This window comes from Sceloporus undulatus, chromosome 7, assembly GCF_019175285.1.
Source record: "Sceloporus undulatus isolate JIND9_A2432 ecotype Alabama chromosome 7, SceUnd_v1.1, whole genome shotgun sequence".
In the NCBI taxonomy this organism is placed as follows: Eukaryota; Metazoa; Chordata; class Lepidosauria; order Squamata; family Phrynosomatidae; genus Sceloporus; species Sceloporus undulatus.
This window is the reverse complement of record NC_056528.1, coordinates 36,634,200-36,651,062: the sequence shown is the minus strand read 5'-3', so window position 1 is coordinate 36,651,062 and position 16,863 is coordinate 36,634,200. Positions and strand designations below refer to the sequence as shown.

At 42.6% G+C, this 16,863-nt stretch overlaps 1 protein-coding gene across 1 annotated transcript in view; it reads left to right on the top strand.

The window, feature by feature from the left end:
• Nucleotides 1-16,863, top strand: part of LOC121936852 (mitogen-activated protein kinase kinase kinase kinase 4-like) — a 107,961-nt gene that overhangs the window by 65,813 nt on the left and 25,285 nt on the right. Inside the window, exons 18-23 of the mRNA XM_042479505.1 lie at nucleotides 1,455-1,564; nucleotides 2,597-2,670; nucleotides 4,246-4,382; nucleotides 10,508-10,601; nucleotides 13,969-14,145; nucleotides 15,076-15,205. Coding sequence (XP_042335439.1) covers nucleotides 1,455-1,564; nucleotides 2,597-2,670; nucleotides 4,246-4,382; nucleotides 10,508-10,601; nucleotides 13,969-14,145; nucleotides 15,076-15,205 — 722 coding nt within the window. The remainder of the gene's footprint in view (nucleotides 1-1,454; nucleotides 1,565-2,596; nucleotides 2,671-4,245; nucleotides 4,383-10,507; nucleotides 10,602-13,968; nucleotides 14,146-15,075; nucleotides 15,206-16,863) is intronic.

The following is a 16,863-nucleotide window of genomic DNA, read 5'->3' as shown; positions in this document are numbered from 1 at the left end:
AATATACCACTAATAAGTCAGCCTTTACCTTAACTGAATACAATAAGTTAAAACAACCCACATTAACAATAAATAAATTTCTACACCTCCAATCTGTCACACAACTATCTAACTACCTAATGCAATACTAACATGCCAAGATTTAACACTAAAACAATGGAAACAATCAAAGAATCTACTAATGTCATTCCCATCATTTTTGATCCTGGAATACCTGTATTTGCATATACAATGAGCCCGTGGTATCTGCTGGGATTTGGTTCCAGAACCAAAATACCAAAATCCATGCCTGCTCAAGCCCCATTAAATACAATGGAACAGTAATATGATGTAGCTTATATAAAATGGCAAAATCAAGGTTTGCTTTGGGAAATTTATATACTTTTGGCCATGGATGCTTGAATCCATGGATAAAAAAATCCCTGAATGTTGAGGTCTCACTGTACACACATAATCAGATATCTTGGAGATGAGACCCAAGTCTAAACACAGAATTCATTTAGTTAGGTTGCATATATGCCTTATACACAGAGCTTGAATGTAATTTCATACAATATTTTTAATAATTTTGTGCATGTTGTGCAAAGTTTCCATACTTTGAATCATCAGAAAGCTGCTGTTTGCTTGGCAGCCATGTTTCCAGCCACTATCTTTATGTCAACTTTGGGAGAAGTACAGACAGCAGCTGAAGAATTCATCCAGTTCCATGGACACCATTTTGCACATCTATTGAGTCTCCCTTACCCAGAATTCCAAAATCCAAAATATTCTGAAATCCAAAACTGTCCACATGGCTGGCACCATCCTACAGAATCATAGGATATGTACTTTTGTGAGCCACTAGTAGCACTCTTTGGCAGAGAAAACTGAAAACATTATAAAACTACAAATCTCAGGATTCCATAGGTTGAAACAAGAGCACTTAAAGTGGTGTCAAACTGCATGATTTCTACAGTGTAGATCTACCCCAAATCTGGGAAACTGACTCCCAGCATGAAGTCAAAGGCTTTCATGTCCGGCATTCATTATTTTTTGTGGGGTTTTCAGGCTATGTGGCCATACTCTAGAAGAGTTTATTCTTCACAATTCACCAGCATCTGTGGCTGGCATCAGAGAAGATGCCAGCCACAGATGCGGGCGAAATGTCAGAAATAAACTCTTCTAGAACATGGCCACATAGCCTGAAAAACCCACAAAAACTATGACTCCCAGCAGTTTGCCTTTCTTACTAGAAATTGTTTCCTATCAGAGATGTTAATGCCATGCTACATAGCCATTCCAGGAGTGCTAGGTTATAAGAAGCAGCTCCCTGGGAGAATTGTGAGTCTTGGTTGTGCTGTTTTTAGAAGTGGAAACTGGAAAAGAATGTGAAGTGGGGGCTTGTGATGTTCTCCGCTTCTGAGGCTGGATTTTTGTTTTTTAACATTTTTTATTTTGGTCTTTATTCTTTATAGCACACCTCAGCTGTCCCTAGGGGAATATGCAGCAAAACCTAACAGCAGGAGCTCCAGTGGCAACAGGCAAAGGGATTTGGTGTTTCATCAAAACAACCGATTGACTTCAGGTAATCTTCACGTCAAGCTTTTAACTATCCAGGCAAACAGTGACTGAGCAACATTTTCGTTCCCAGGCAGATGGAGCAAGCAAGGAAGAAAACTTTAAAAAGGCAAAACTGTCCCTTTAATTATAGGGATTTTTTGCTAATTACTTCTATTTTATTTTTTTTATTTTTTTATTTTCAACGGGTTTGTTATACTGTACTGAAAACCTGACTGGAAGAGTGACAGTGTGGAATACTAGGTCAAGTGCTGGACTAGAGTTGCATCTGCACTGCAGAATGAATGCAGTTTGACACCACTTTAACTGCCATTGCTCCATGCTATAGAATTCTGGGATTTGTAATTTTGTGAGATATTTAGTCTTCTCTGTGAGAGAGCTCTGGTGCCACAACAAACTGCAAACCCCAGGATTCCATAGGATGGCACCATTATAGTTAAAGTCATGTCAAACTGCATTCATTCTGTGTGGACCAAGGAGACACATACTCAAATTTCTACTCCGCTGTGGAACGCAATAAAAATATTGTGTAGAAAATTACCTTCAAGCTATGTGTATTTGTTGTTGTTGGGTGCCTTTAAGTCACTTCCAACTTATGACAACCTAAGGCATGGAGTTTTCTTGGCAAGATTTGTTCAGAGGAGGTTTGCCATTGTCTTCTCCTGAATCAAACTCTGGTCTCTAGCGTCGTAGTCCAACACTCAAACCACTATGCCACACTGGCTCATGTTTCATATGTATGAAACATAAATGAATTTCATGTTTAAATTTGGGTCACATCTCCAAGATTTCTAATTATGTACATGCAAATATTCCAAAATCTGAAAAACTCCAAAATCCCAAACAGTTCTGGTCCCAAGTATTTCAGATAAGAGAGACTCAACCTGTACTATTTATTATAACTATGCAATCCTGCCCTTCAGTCAAGTCTTCAGACCATCCATGCATGTCCTAAGTCTGAGTTTTCTTATCTGTTTGTTAGATTGCTTGACTGACTGACTATTATACCTGTGTAAAATTTTCTTTCTGGGATATTTAGGATCATCCAGACTACACAGCCACCATCAATCCTATAAGAAACCAGAAAATGCATCACATCCATGCCATATTTCAGTAGGTTTTTTTTTAATGGTAATATATTCATTATTCTTTTTTGGCTGCATGGGCATTACAAAACTAATTCAGTTTGACACCACTTTAATTGCTGTAGGTTAATGTTAGGGAATTCTGGGATTTGTGATTTGTTGTGACACCAGAGCTCTCTGACAGAGAAGGCTAAATATCTCACAAAACTACAAATCGCAGAATTCCATAGCATTGGGCTATGGCAATTAAAATGGTATCTATTTGGATTATTTTTGCAGTGGGGAGGCAGCCTTTGTCATTTTCTTCTGACTTCCTCACCTCATAGCTTGTTCTTTCTCATTCATCTATATTCTTTTAAAATTATTATACCAATTTGGTTTTGTTTTGTTTTTTAAAAAAACTTAATTGATTAATCATGAGTCATTTACATGTTTATGTGCATAAAAACCACTGGATCAGAGTGAAGAGTTGCCAAGCCATGTTTTCAATATGTCAAGATTTCAGATCTTGAGGCTTCAGCACTGTATGATACAGAGCAAACTGCATTAATATTCTTTACTGTGAAAGTAATTTGTATTCAAAGAGAGGAATGTGGACAAGGATGCCCTTTGTAGGACTAGCAAAGGTCTAAAGAAGCTGTATAGATGGGCTTGGAATAATCCATGTGCTTAAAATAAACATCCTGATTGAAATTAGCCACATTCTCCTCTCAGGAAAATGCCTTACACCATGTTAAAACATCAGTCCATCTTGCTCACAATTGCCTGCAGTGATAATCAAGTTTTCTCCAGGGTTTTAGGGGGAAATGCCATACACAGGCAGTTTTCCAGCCTTACATAGAGAATGCAGGGAGTGGGACTGAACCTGGGTTCCTTTCACATTACCCAGTGAAAAAGCACTATGATTCCATTATAACTGCCCTGGCAACATGGGATTTGTACTATAGGGGAAAGTACAGTCAGCCCTCTTTATCCATGAATTTTTTAAATCCACAGATTCAAATGTCCATGGCTTGAAAATATTCCAAAAATAGTTTAAATTCCAAATAGCAAACCTTGATTTCCCATTTTATATAAGGGACACCATTTTGCTATGCCATCATCTTTAAGGGGACTTGAGCATCCACAGATTTTGTTATCCACTGAGGGTCCTGGAACCAAACCGCAGTGGATAACAAGGACCCATGTATTTAGATTTTTTAGCCACAGAGCTCTGGGGCCTCACCAGACTACAAATGCCAAGATTCCTTAGGAAGTTGTCATGGCAATTAAAGTGAAATCACAGTGCTATAACTGTGTAGTGTGTAAGGATTCCTGGCCCTCCCCAATCATAGATAAAGCAGGATTTATCTGCAGGATTACTGAAAAATATTTATAAATGCAACATACAATTAATGTGTTGTTTCTAGGACAGCACTTCCCAACTTGCTGCCTTCCAGACAGGCAATTGTAGCTAGGAATGGTAGGAACTGTATATAATCCAACATTTCTGGAGAGCTCTAATTTGGGGAAGATTTGAATAATACAGAATTAGTTGTGTGATATCTGCAGTGGGTTCTTGAATGAATGGAAGCTACCAATTTTACTCTTCTCTGTTGTTCAGAGTCCACCCTTCTTGGTCAAGGGGAAAGACAGCAACTTGCTCCGGAAATCATTAGAATATTCATCCTCCAGTGATGAAGTGTGCAGCAGTGATGATGATGACAACAACAACCTCAATGATGGCAGTTGTGGCATCAGGTTAGCTTAGCTTTCACATGTTTTACTTCATCTAGGGTTGCAGAGGAAATAAGGAAAAGTAGTTTGTGGGTAGTCGTGGTGGTGAAGTGAAATCTTGCCCTTCCCTGCATACTCAGTTCCAGCCTCTCCTTACTTATGTATTCTTCCTCACAAATAAGTTTTGCCATCTTCTTGTCTATATTCTGATGTTGCTTAGCCACATGTGTCTTGCTTTTCATCTGTGAAATGTTAGAAGATATGTGTTGGTTTTTTTCCCCTTGGGGTAGCAGTCAGAGGATGGTGCAGCACACCAAGATTTGAGGGGTGGCAAAAATGCCTCCAGGACCTCAGAAGCTGCCATTCCCAGGTTTAGTGCTTCTGATGCCCAGTGGTGTAGTGGAACTGGGCTCATGTGATCAAAACACTGGGACCTTTTGATAAGCAGGGATGATGATAACATCTGCCACTTCCATGAAGTTTTCCTGACCCCCGCCCTGAGCATAGCTGAAACCTGGAAGGAAATGGATTTTCCCCAAAACAATATACTTCAATTTTTGCAGAGGATATGTTCCGGACCCCCACAGCAAAAATAGAGGCTCACACATATCCAAGCCCCATAGGCTTGAATGGGGTGCGCGTTCATGACCACATGTGGAGTGTGCACCATGGGGGACACCTTGTTGGAAATAACAGAAGTCATCCCAAGATCCGTGAGTTAAGAGGGGCGACTGTGTTATGTTGAGTTAACTCAGTGATGCCAAACCTTTTAGAGACCAAATGCCCAACTCAGTGGTGTTCCTGCACCAAGTGTTACCCAGTGCTGGGGAGGGGGACTTCCGGTGGGACTTCCAGTGGTGGGACTTCCCTAGGGAACAGATACATATGGGGTGGGATTTCCCCACGCCTGTTCCTCTTCTTCCCCCACCCTCCCGTGCCTTCAACTGTCTCCATGTGCCCTCAGAGATGGCTTTGCATGCCAGAGAGGGCATGTGTGCCATAGGTTCACCATCATGAAGTTATCTTATCCTTTTAGAATCATAGAGTTGGAAGAGACCACAAGGATCATCCAGTTCAACCCCCTCACATGCATGTTTTTCAAAATATTTGAGGGTGGCTTGATCTTGAATTGGCAATTAGGATCTAGTAGCTTTAAAAAAGATCTATTTTGGGTTGAGATGAAAATGGCTAGAACTGGCTTCATTTATATGGACCAGCACATCTTCCTGCAGTCCTGAACCTTTTATATGACCCCAGCTGTTGGTAAGATGAAGGCCAACATTTCAAGTTGCAGCATTGCACAACTGCTGATGCCTCCAAAAACAAGGTTTAGTATCGCACTAGGATAGCTTGTGCAGCATTCTACTCATCCTTCAGTCAGCCATCTAAATTAGTGGATGTCATTAAGAGGTTTAGTACAACTGACATGTGATTGTGGGGTCTCAAGTGTGCTGTGTCAGCTAACTGGAGACATATCAGTGAGAAGCTTAAAGAAGATTCCTGATAAAGGGCCAAGTCACAAATTTAAATAGAAAAGGAATGAGAGGCATTACCAACTCTAATACACACATACACACATTTCCCAGTGGCAAACATGGAAGCAAGGGGCTGATCTTTTATTGAATCCCACCTCAGCTCTTTGATTACATGCCAGTCTCAAAACTGATAGTACCATCTGTGTCTTTTCCTCCTATGCAAGATGATCTGTCTTTTTATTGTTGTTGCTATATGTCAAATCTTCCCAAGATTACAGGATGCCATATACACTATATGAACAGAGTGCCGTATTCCACATCAACTCCCGTGGATGCATCCTGTGCAATCTTGAGATTTGTAGCTTGATGAGGAGCTACATACTGAGAATCCTAAATGCTCATCCCTAAACTGCAAATCCAAGAATTCTATGGGATGTTGCTGTGACACAGTTGAATTTGTTGTTATTGTTGTTGTGTGCCTTCGAGTCATTTCTGACTTATGGCAACCCTAAAGCAAACCTATCATGGGGTTTTCTTGGCAAGTTTCTTCAGAGGGGGTTTGTCATTTTCATCCTCTGGGGCAGAGAGATTGTGAGTTGCCCAGGGGTACCTAGTGGGTTTATATGGCTGAACTAGGATTTGAACCCTGGGTTCCAGAGTCATAGTCCAACACTTAAACCACTATACCATGCTGGTTCCTAAAGTGAAATATAGTGCTGTAATTCTGTAGTGTGAATGGGACTCAGGTGATTCATAATCTCCCCCCCCCCCCCCCCCAACTTGGGTTCCAAAAAAATAGCCCAGTCGGCCAAAACACAGATGCAGTACTATCAATAGGTACATTTAAATGGTTGGGTTGCTCTATAACAAATATCACTGTAGGGTTCTGACCATTCCTAAATCAACATACAATATTCATCTAAATATACAATGCCACATATACATACTTGTCTGATCAATGGAGGTTCTTCTTTAATCAGAAAAGAACAAAACCATAAAAACCAATAAAAATTGACAGCTACTTTATATTGCTTGATGGTAGAGCAGAGACTCTGCATGTTGAAGGTTCTAGTTTTATTTATTTTTGTTAAACTTTTTATAGAATAATATAGAGCTGGAAGAGATGCTCAAGGGCCATGCGGTCCAACCCTGTGCCATGCAGAAATACACAATCAAAGAACATCCGATAGTTGGCCCTTCAGCCTCTGTTTAAAAACCTCCAAAGAAGGAGACTCCATCACACTCTGAAGCAGTGTCTTCTACTGTCAAACAGTTGTTACTGTCAAGAGGTTCTTCCTAATGTTTAGGCGGAATCTCTTTTACTGTCGTTTGGATCTATTGCTCCAGGTCCTGTTATAATAATAATAATAAAATTTTATTTATATTTCCCGCTTCTCCCTTCGGATCGAAGTGGGATTACAGCAGTAAAAACATCATAAAATGCATACATAATTCAAAAACTTCAGTCAAAGAAATAAAAATAAAAGAGAAAAGGAGAAAGTTGTTACAGTGTTGTTCAGTCGTATATTCAGATGTACAAATCAGATTAGAGGAGATCAGTTGGATAGGCCTTCTGGAAGAGATCCATCTTCAGTGCCTTTTTGAAGGATTCCAAGGAAGTGATAAGATGGACCTCTTCCGGTAAATTGTTCCAAAGTCTAGGGGCCATCGCAGAAAATGTTTTCAAGAGGTAGTTTTCAACCTGGTTTTGAGGTGTTCCAATATGTTTGTGCCAGATGTTCTGAGAGTGTGGGGCGTATTATGTAGGGAGAGGCATTCCCTTAAGTAACTCGGGCCCAGGCCATGTAAGGCTTTATAGGTAATAAACGACACTTTGTATTGCGCCTGGAAGCTAATTGGCAGCCAATGTAGAGATTTCAACACTGGTGTAATGTGCTCTGATCTCGGTGTCTTGGTGATCAGTCTGGCTGCAGCATTCTGAATCAGCTGGAGCTTCCGAATTTGGTACAAAGGTAGCCCCATGTAGAGCGCATTACAGAAATCTAAACGAGAGGTTACCAGTGCATGTACTACTGTTTCAAGGTCCCCCTGAGCCAGGTAGGGATGCAGTTGGTGTATCAGCCGTAGTTGATACCATGCACTCCTGGCTATCGCTTCCACCTGAGATGTCAACTGTAGAGACGAGTCCAGGAGTACTCCCAAACTGCGGACTTCATTCTTCAGGGGGAGTGTGACCCCGTCAAGGTTGGGTTGGCAGATCTCCCTCCCTGGATCAGGGCACCTATCACGAGCACCTCCGTTTTCTCTAGATTCAGCATGAGTTTGTTTTCCTTCATCCAGCCCATTACAGACTCAAGGCAGGCATTCAGAGGAGAGATGCCATCCTTAGTCACTGCAGCAGTTGGAGACATAGAGAAGTGAATTTGGGTGTCATCGGCATATTGATAACACCATGCACCATGTTTTCGGATTATCTTTCCCAGCGGTTTCATGTAAATGTTAAAAAGCATGGGGGACAGAATGGTACCCTGAGGGACGCCAGATGTCAGTTCTCTTTTATGAGAACAACTTTCTCCCAGCATCACCATCTGGAATCTGCCCGAGAGGTAGGAACGGAACCACTGGAGCGCAGTGCCCCCAATACCTAGCTCCCTCAGGCATTCCAGAAGGATACCATGGTCAATGGTATCGAATGCCGCTGAGATGTCCAAGAGCACCAACAGGGCCACACATCCTCTGTCAATGCCCAGACGGAGATCATCGACTAGGGCGACTATGGCAGTTTCAACTCCATATCCTGCCCTAAAGCCAGTTTGAAATGGGTCCAGATAATCAGCTTCATCCAAGACAGCCTGGAGTTGGAAGGCGACTGCCCTCTCGATCACCTTGCCCAAAAATGGTAGTAAAGAGACTGGCCTATAGTTGTTCCTTATCAGGGGATCTAGAGAGGGTTTCTTTAAGAGTGGCTTAACCTCTGCATGTTTAAGTACTGATGGAAATTTCCCCTCTCTAAGGGATGCATTTATTATAGTCTGAAGCAGTGATGTTACAGCATCTCCTCCCTGAACGGTCAGCCAAGATGGACAGGGGTTGAGGGGGCAAGTCGTCCTCCTTACACATCCAAGGAGCTTGTCCACTTCATCAGTACTCACAAGCTCAAAACGATCCAGTCTAACGCAGTCCACGGAGTCACTGGATACTTCTCTCATAGTCTCTGTTTTAATGCCAGCATCCAGATCGACCCTTATCTGAGAGATCTTATCGGCAAAGAAGTCATTGAATGCGTCACAGCAGGTCGTTGTTGGTTCTAGTAATACGTTCGGGGTGGGAGGCAGTTGGATTAGCTCTCTGAACACCCTGAATAGTTCTGCTGGACGAGACTCTGCGGATGCAATATGTGCAGCACAGAACAAGTTCTTTGCTGCATCGATTGCCTCTCTGTAGGAAACTAAAAGGTATCCTAGGAGCGTCTTGTCAGATAAGCGTCGGTGTTTCCGCCAGCGGCACTCTAGTCATCACATGGCTCGCTTCATTTTCTGAAGATCTTGAGTGTACCATGGTTTTTTATTTGAAGCAAGCCGGAGAGGACACTTGGGGGCGATGCTGTCTATTGACCTGGCTAGGTCTTTATTCCAGGTATCAACCAGGGCGTCGACAGAATCGCCATCATTTCCAACCATAAAACCCTCTAGGACTTCCTGGAACCTTTTGGGTTCCATCAGCCTTCAAGGGCGGATCAGTTTAATGGATCCTCCACCCCTGAGGGGGGTGTGGGTAGTGGCTTTTAGACCAACCTTGACCAGGAAATGGTCTATCCATGACAGGGCAGTGATGTTGATAATCTCTGCCCATGGGCTTTCCTGTTCCGTACAGAAGACCACATTGAGTGTGTTACCCGCATAACGTGTTGGAGCCGAGACTAATTGGGACAGGCCCATGGCTGTCATGGAAGTCATGAACTCCCGAGCCACCCCTGCAAGATCTGATGAGCCAACGTCGAAGGTGATGTTGAGATCCCCCAAGACAAGAAGTCTGGGGGACTCCAGAACCAGCTTCAAGACTAGCTGTGTCAGCTCGGCCAGAGAGTCTGCTAGATTATGGGGTGGATGGCAAACCAACAGAATTCCCAGACTGTCCCTAGCCTTCAGGATCAGATAAACAAACTCAATGTAATCTGTCTTCTGCAGAAAACCTTGCTCCAGTATGACATCCTTTCAATTTTTATACAGGACTTTCATATCACTTCTTAACCTTCTCTTCTCCAGGCCAAACATAAACATTCAATTCCTGGCACCTCTGATTAAAAATAAGTACTTGCATGTGATGGGTGAGATCTCTCTCTGCCTGAGACTTTGGAGAGACACTAAGCAGAACCATTTGTCCTCCCCTATCAGCTACTTATTTGAGATCACAATCCCCATGATCCTTGACTATTGGACCTGCTAATTGGGGCTAATGGGAGCTGTAGTCCAAAAACATCTGGAAAGCACCAGATTGGGGGAGGCTAATATATTTTGGATTGACAGAACATAATTTTAAAAGTAAAGGGGCTTTAACAAGCTTACTTTCATTTGAGGAAAAAGAGGTAAGATGTCTGCAGCTGTTTAGTGGTGCTTTGTTTTAGATTGTGTATTTTTGTTGTTTGCTGTTGTTTTTTAGTTTTCCTATGTTTCTTTTTCTTTTTCCTTCTCACTAATTGGCATTTGTTACTAGGCAACCGCTCAGCAATGGAGTGACAGGTTTCTCAAGGGCCAAAGCTCCAGATGGGATTGAACTGAAACCTCAGAGTGCAGGAATGGATCACAAGGTAATCAAAACCACCTCCGAGGGATGCCACGCTGTGCATGGGGCTGGTCAAGTCAAATTCCCAATTGCTAATTTTGTAGCTCTGCATGATGCAAATTTTCAGCTATGTTCTTAAACAACCACCTGCATGCTCTAAGAGCTCCACCATAGGACTTATTCCTGCATTGTAAGATTCCCTTATCAAACTTTCAGAAAATAACTGGCCTAAGACCACAACGTGAGTTAATTGGGCCCAGGCCCAACAGCCAATACTTGGATTCTGCAGACCCATAATACTCCATGTAGGTTTGTACCGGTACCACTACAACCTCCACCCCAAAATGTTGGTTGCTGCATCTTCTCAGTGACTACAGGGATGGCAAATTTATTCTTGAATTCACCACCACTTCTGCAGCTGCTCCATGTTGAATGGGAACTCACCTGGGCCCTGTCCCTTTGGAGCAGGGATTCCCAAACTTTTTTCCTCCTGATGTTTTGCACTTCACCTCCCAGAAGCCCCAGCCACCTAGGCTAATAGTCAGGAATTCTAGAAACTGAAGGACCAAAATTTGGGAATCACTGCTTTAGAAGTTTGGCTCAACTGTGAAAGAGTAGCTGTAGGGAGGATCAGTGGTAAAATCAAGATTGAATCCACTGGCCACCTCTAGTTGACTGTATTTGCACATTTTTTGAAAAATAAATTCAACAAGCTTGAGCTTCTGGATCACCAGGAATTCCTCTTTGCCAGCTGCAAAGGTGAGGGGAGCTGCCATTTTCTTTGCCTGGCGTTGCATCTTCTTTCCAGGGAATCCCATTGCCAGCACAGGTGCCCTGCAAATGATGGGAAAGGCCAGCCAAACTGGAGGCTGGATGACTAGTTGGAGAGAGGCATCCCCATTACATAACCATTACGTGGGAGAAGAAATCTCCATTACAGTCCTGGGTAGCATATAAATGTTCTGTGGTTGTGACCCCAGCCAGGCCTTCTTTACAGGCTTCAACAAACCCACTTTTCTAATAAGCCATGTTAACCAGCCAGCCACTGCAATCTGAAGCCATAGTTTATCATTCACCCATGAGCTCTGGCTTGTTTAAACTGTATTTATAGAGAAAGAATTTAAAAGTTTTTTGTGACATTTAAGGCCACACCTGTGACTTGTTCTTGGCTTGTTTCTAGCTGCTAACCTTGACATAGAAGCTGAAAAACAAACCAGAAATGGGTGGGGCCAGGGGGAGAGATGGATAAAACAATAAATCTTGATTAACATAAACCATGATTTATTATGATGTGGAAATGTGCTCATGGGCTGAAAAGTAGAAATTCACATGTGAATAGGTTTTGATAGAAAACAGGAGCCACCAGCAGTCTTTCCAGCCTTTGGTATTCCCCACTGTGCCTTTTGGATTGTTGTAGATGGTTAGGATTAGGCACAACCCTTTTATGTTGGGAGAAATGCTCCTTTTTCTGCTAGCAGATTTTATAGGACTGCCAACAGAATGCTCTGCCAGCAGAACCACTTTCATAGCTGTTATTAGAAGAGCTCGAAGAGAATGGGGTAAAGAAGGGGGAAAACAGTAGATGAAGATGGGGTACACCAATTTGAAACTTCCTTCACCCTGGAGACACAGCGACAATAATAAATAATTTATTTATAGCTCGCCCAATCACTAGGAATCCAGGCGGGTTACAGCATTAAAAATACATTACAATAAAATGCCAGTCCAAAGTTAAGAACTAAGTTGTTTCCAGCATCCCTAGGCTGGGAGCAGGTTGGATTCAAAACAGTTTCAGCTCAGCAGCCCATACTCATCTTTGCCAGTAAGAATTAAGCTCAAAATCTGTAATACAGATGGCCTTAAAGTCTGGAAAAGATGCTAGCAGGGACTATAAGATTGCCAAAGAATGCAAAATACACCAGTACTTGAGAGCAGAGTTGGGATGCTGGCAAGGGTATCAGAAAAGAAGGAATTCTATCCCCTTCCCTGTCCCTCTCCTCCTCCTTCCAGTTACTATCACAGCATTTGAGTCCATAAAACATAAGAGAAGTACAGAAAACAGATTACAATTTGTGTTTTTGTTTTGTGGTTTTCAGCATAAAGCAGGAGGCCAAATACTTCTCTGCCCCCTTCTCATTTCCCTTTTTTCCAATTAGGCACTTGGCTTTTAAAACATCAGATTGTTTCCACTCAGGATTCACAGTCTGTAAATATGCTGGCTGGCATTCCTAAATGCTTAGCTCCAGTCAGTTGTTTTTATCTCTTGCAGCAAACCACACAGAAGACAGCTTCTATCTTCACTGCCAGCTATAAAACATCTCTGTTGGTTATTGCTTCAGCAGATCCAGGTGGGAGCAGGGGGATGGCTGAATAACATTATCAGCATCCATCTTGATCCTTAATAGGAGCCACATGCTTTCCTTTGGGGGGGAAAAAAGCTTTTTCAAACTTTGCTGCTTCTTGAGACATCATGGGTTCTAATTGTCATGGGATTATAGAACTGGAAGCTCTCAAACACTGTCTAGTCCCAGTCAAGTACACCGCTAGACATTTTGTGGCATAAATGTACAGTAATAAGTCAGAGTGAGATAGTAGAAATGTCAATATAAAAATCGAATCTGTTAATGATTACTGTGAGTCCTTGGTACCTGCTGGGGTTTCGTTCCAGGGCCTGCTGTGGATACCCAAATTCATGGATACTAAAGTCCCATTAAATACAGCAGCATAGTCAAATAGTCTCCCTTATATAAAAGGAGAAAATCAAAGTTTTCTTTTTGGAATTTATATACATTTTATTATTTTCCAAAGACATCTCAAAGCTCTTTCAGTGCCTCTGCACCAATTCCTCAAATGCCCTGCTCCTTTCAGCCACCATTTCTGATTTCTCTGGAAATAAAGGTCAGGATTTCAATTGTGGAAAACTTTAACAGTTTGGGAGATTTATACAGGAGCAGGCAATCTGTTAGAGGCACACTCCTTTTGGATGCTGGCATCTTGAACAGAAGCCACTCGGTTACCCCACTGGTGTTTCTTTACCTCTCCCTCACAGGTGGTTAAGAGGATAGATTAAGTATCATTTGTAAAGTGCTTTGAAGATGAACACCACACTGTATAAACACGCCAGTGTCCTTTAAGCAGTTGCCATCCATCAGAATCCATTTCCAGTGTAATTTCATTTTATTATATTTTACTTCTGAAGTGCTGACATTTCTGCCATAATCTGATTTTCATTAGCTCTGGTGTACTACAGAGACTTAGACTTCCAACATTAGCCAGCATTTGTTACTATAAGTGTTGGCACAAGTGGCCAGTGTTTCACGATGTGAGGAAGTGCAGCAGAGACTGCCTAACTGAGGTGACAAACAAGCTTTTTAATTTGTCCTTTGCTACAGGATCATGTTGCAGGAAAACTCAGCTGTAGTACTCATGAAGGATTTTGGAGCATGAGCAACCAAAATTATCTTCTCCCAGACCTTTTGCAGCAGAGCCAGATTTCAGACTGTTCAGCAAACCAGCTAAAAGATGCTGAGAACAGTCCAGAATCCCAGAGCAAGCATGTTTCTAATAAGGTAAGAATTCCAAATAAAGGCTGAGTATCTTTATCCAGCGTTCCAAAATCCACAATACTCCAAAATTGACAACATAGGTGGCTGAGACAGTGACAGTTTTGCTTTCTGATGGTGCGGTGTACACAAACTTTGTTTCATATCCAAAATTATTTAAAATATTATGTATAAAATTCACTTTGGGCTATGTGTACAAGGTGTATATAAAACATAAATGAATTTAATGTTTAGATTTGGGTCCCATCTCCAAGATGTCTTACTACAGATATGGAAATCTCCCCAAATCTCCCCCCCCCCCAAAAAATATCCAAAATTCAAAACACTTCTGGTCCCAAGCACTTTGGATAAGAAAGACACAACCTTTAGTGGAAACAATCAAAATTTAAAAGAAAGAATAATTAAATTGCGGGCCTATATAACAATTATGGTCAAAACAGAGCTTGGAAAGTTAACTTTTTGACTACAACTCCCATAACCATGGGGATTCAGAGAGGTGGGCCAAAAAAAGTAAAATGTCCAAGCTCTGGAACATGGCAGCCCCCAAAATTTGGGGTATGGAGCATGAGATGAATAACCATGGGGAAGATACGAGGCTTAAATCTCCACTCCTTGTGTACAGGGCTTCTAATATGGATCAGAACCTTGTATGTTTACATGTAAGTAGGAAGTAAGAAGACTTAGCTGCATGCTATGTTTTTACAGTTTGTGTAGTTGAACCCATAGTGACAAAGAGCCTGGTTACATCTGGGTGGAGCAACCTGAGACATAAATGCAATGTGCATAGTCTAATAAATCCTTGTCACAGCAAGTTGTGTGCAGGTTTCTTAAGAGCAGATGGAAACATCATATCCATGTGCCATAGATCTAAAACGATCACTGCAGGGAGTTGTGATAAGATACCTTCATTTCATCCTCTTTTCTCTTCCACCTTAGGCACCAAGCACTGACAATACCTCTTCAAAAGGTAGCTCCTCATCTACAGCATCATTTACTTCATTCATTGACCCCCGGCTTCTACAAATATCACCTCCATCCAGTCCAACAGGACCAAACTGTGGTTCCCGTGAGTATTGGAAGCAAATTTCCTATTGGCGCCAATGCAAACAGCAACAGTAGACTTAAAGAAGAAAGGGTTAATATTCCCTACCTTGCCTGGTGTGATCCTGATAAATCTGCTGTGTATGTGCCTTCAAGTCTCTGATCGATTTAGGCAAGGAATACTCAGAAGTAGTTTGGCCAGTTCCTTCCTATGAAATACAATCTGGTATTCATTGGCAGTCTCCTGTCTAAGTACTAACCAGAGCTGACCTTGCTTAGCTTCCAAGATCAGATGAGATGTGGTGCCTTTGGGGTATTTAGGCTGCCCACTTAAAATAGCTGTGGACCTTATCCCACGTGGGGGGGGGGGGTTGCACCTCAGATCTGCAGTCACTCCTGTTCTAGCAATGCAAAGCATGATGTTTTTTCACACCACATCCAGAGTCACTCCTGTCAAGAAATGCGAATTTACGTTAAAATGTGATGTTTTACCACACCTGGTTGCCTTTCCATTGTCCTTCCGAATTGAGGGGGAAGCGAAGTCAGTTCTATTCCAAGCAAGTCATGTGATGCAGATTCAAGCAAAAGGGAGTGAGTGTACATTGTATCACCACACCAGAGGGTTCAACTGTTCGAATTGGCACTCTTGGGCATGCTCAGTGGGACTCTGGACGCTGCCCTCCTTCCCTGCCCCCTCCTTACCTGTCACCCTTCATCAGGGTGAAGAAGCAGTCAGGGGGTGATGGGATAGGTCACTGGGGCCAGGATTGGGATGCAGGAGAAGGCGGGGGATGATGGGATAGGTCGCTGGGGCCAGGATTGGGATGCAGGAGAAGGCGGGGGATGATGGGATAGGTTGCTGGGGCCAGGATTGGGATGTAGGAGAAGGCGGGGGATGATGGGATAGGTCGCTGGGGCCAGGATCGGGATGCAGGAGAAGGCGGGGGATAATGGGATAGCTCTCTGGGGGTCCCTGGGGCCAGGATTGGGATGCAGGAGAAGGCAGGTGATGGTGGAAAAGCTAGGATGGGTTGCAGGGTGGCAGAGGGGGCGAGATGGCATGAAGGAGGAGGAGGGAAATGACGGAGCAGGACGCAGGAGGCCAAGAGGGTTGACTTCGGAGTGGTTTTCCACACCAGACTAATTCGAAGTGCAATCGAAGTGAGCCTGGAAGCGAATTCTGTGAAGTCACCTTTTTTTTTTTTACCAAAATGAGGGTTCACTTTGGAATCACTGCGGAAGCATCTCGCAAGGAGCTTCCATAGAAAGGAATGGCGTCTGATAACACATTCACGTTACGACGTGAATGCGCATCATTGAAAGCGCAGTCATGTCAGAACTGACCTGCAAAAGCTCCAAAAATCTCCGTTTTATAAACCTCTGTGAAAGACAATGAGCACATTAAATTGATAAAATGCATTTAACCTAATTTTAGTCTGCCCCTCCTCCTTCTTGTTGTTGTTATTATTATTATGTGCCTTCAAGCTGATCCCAACTTATGGCAAACCTGTCATAGGATTTACTATTGAGTTCTTTTTAGTATATGAGAGTGTGACCTGCCCAAAATCACCCAGTGCGTTTCCGTGGCTGAGCAGGGATTCAACTCTTGTCTCACAGAATCCTAATCCAACTCTCAAATCACTACAGCAAACTGGATCATAATCCGGTCATTAAATATTCTCA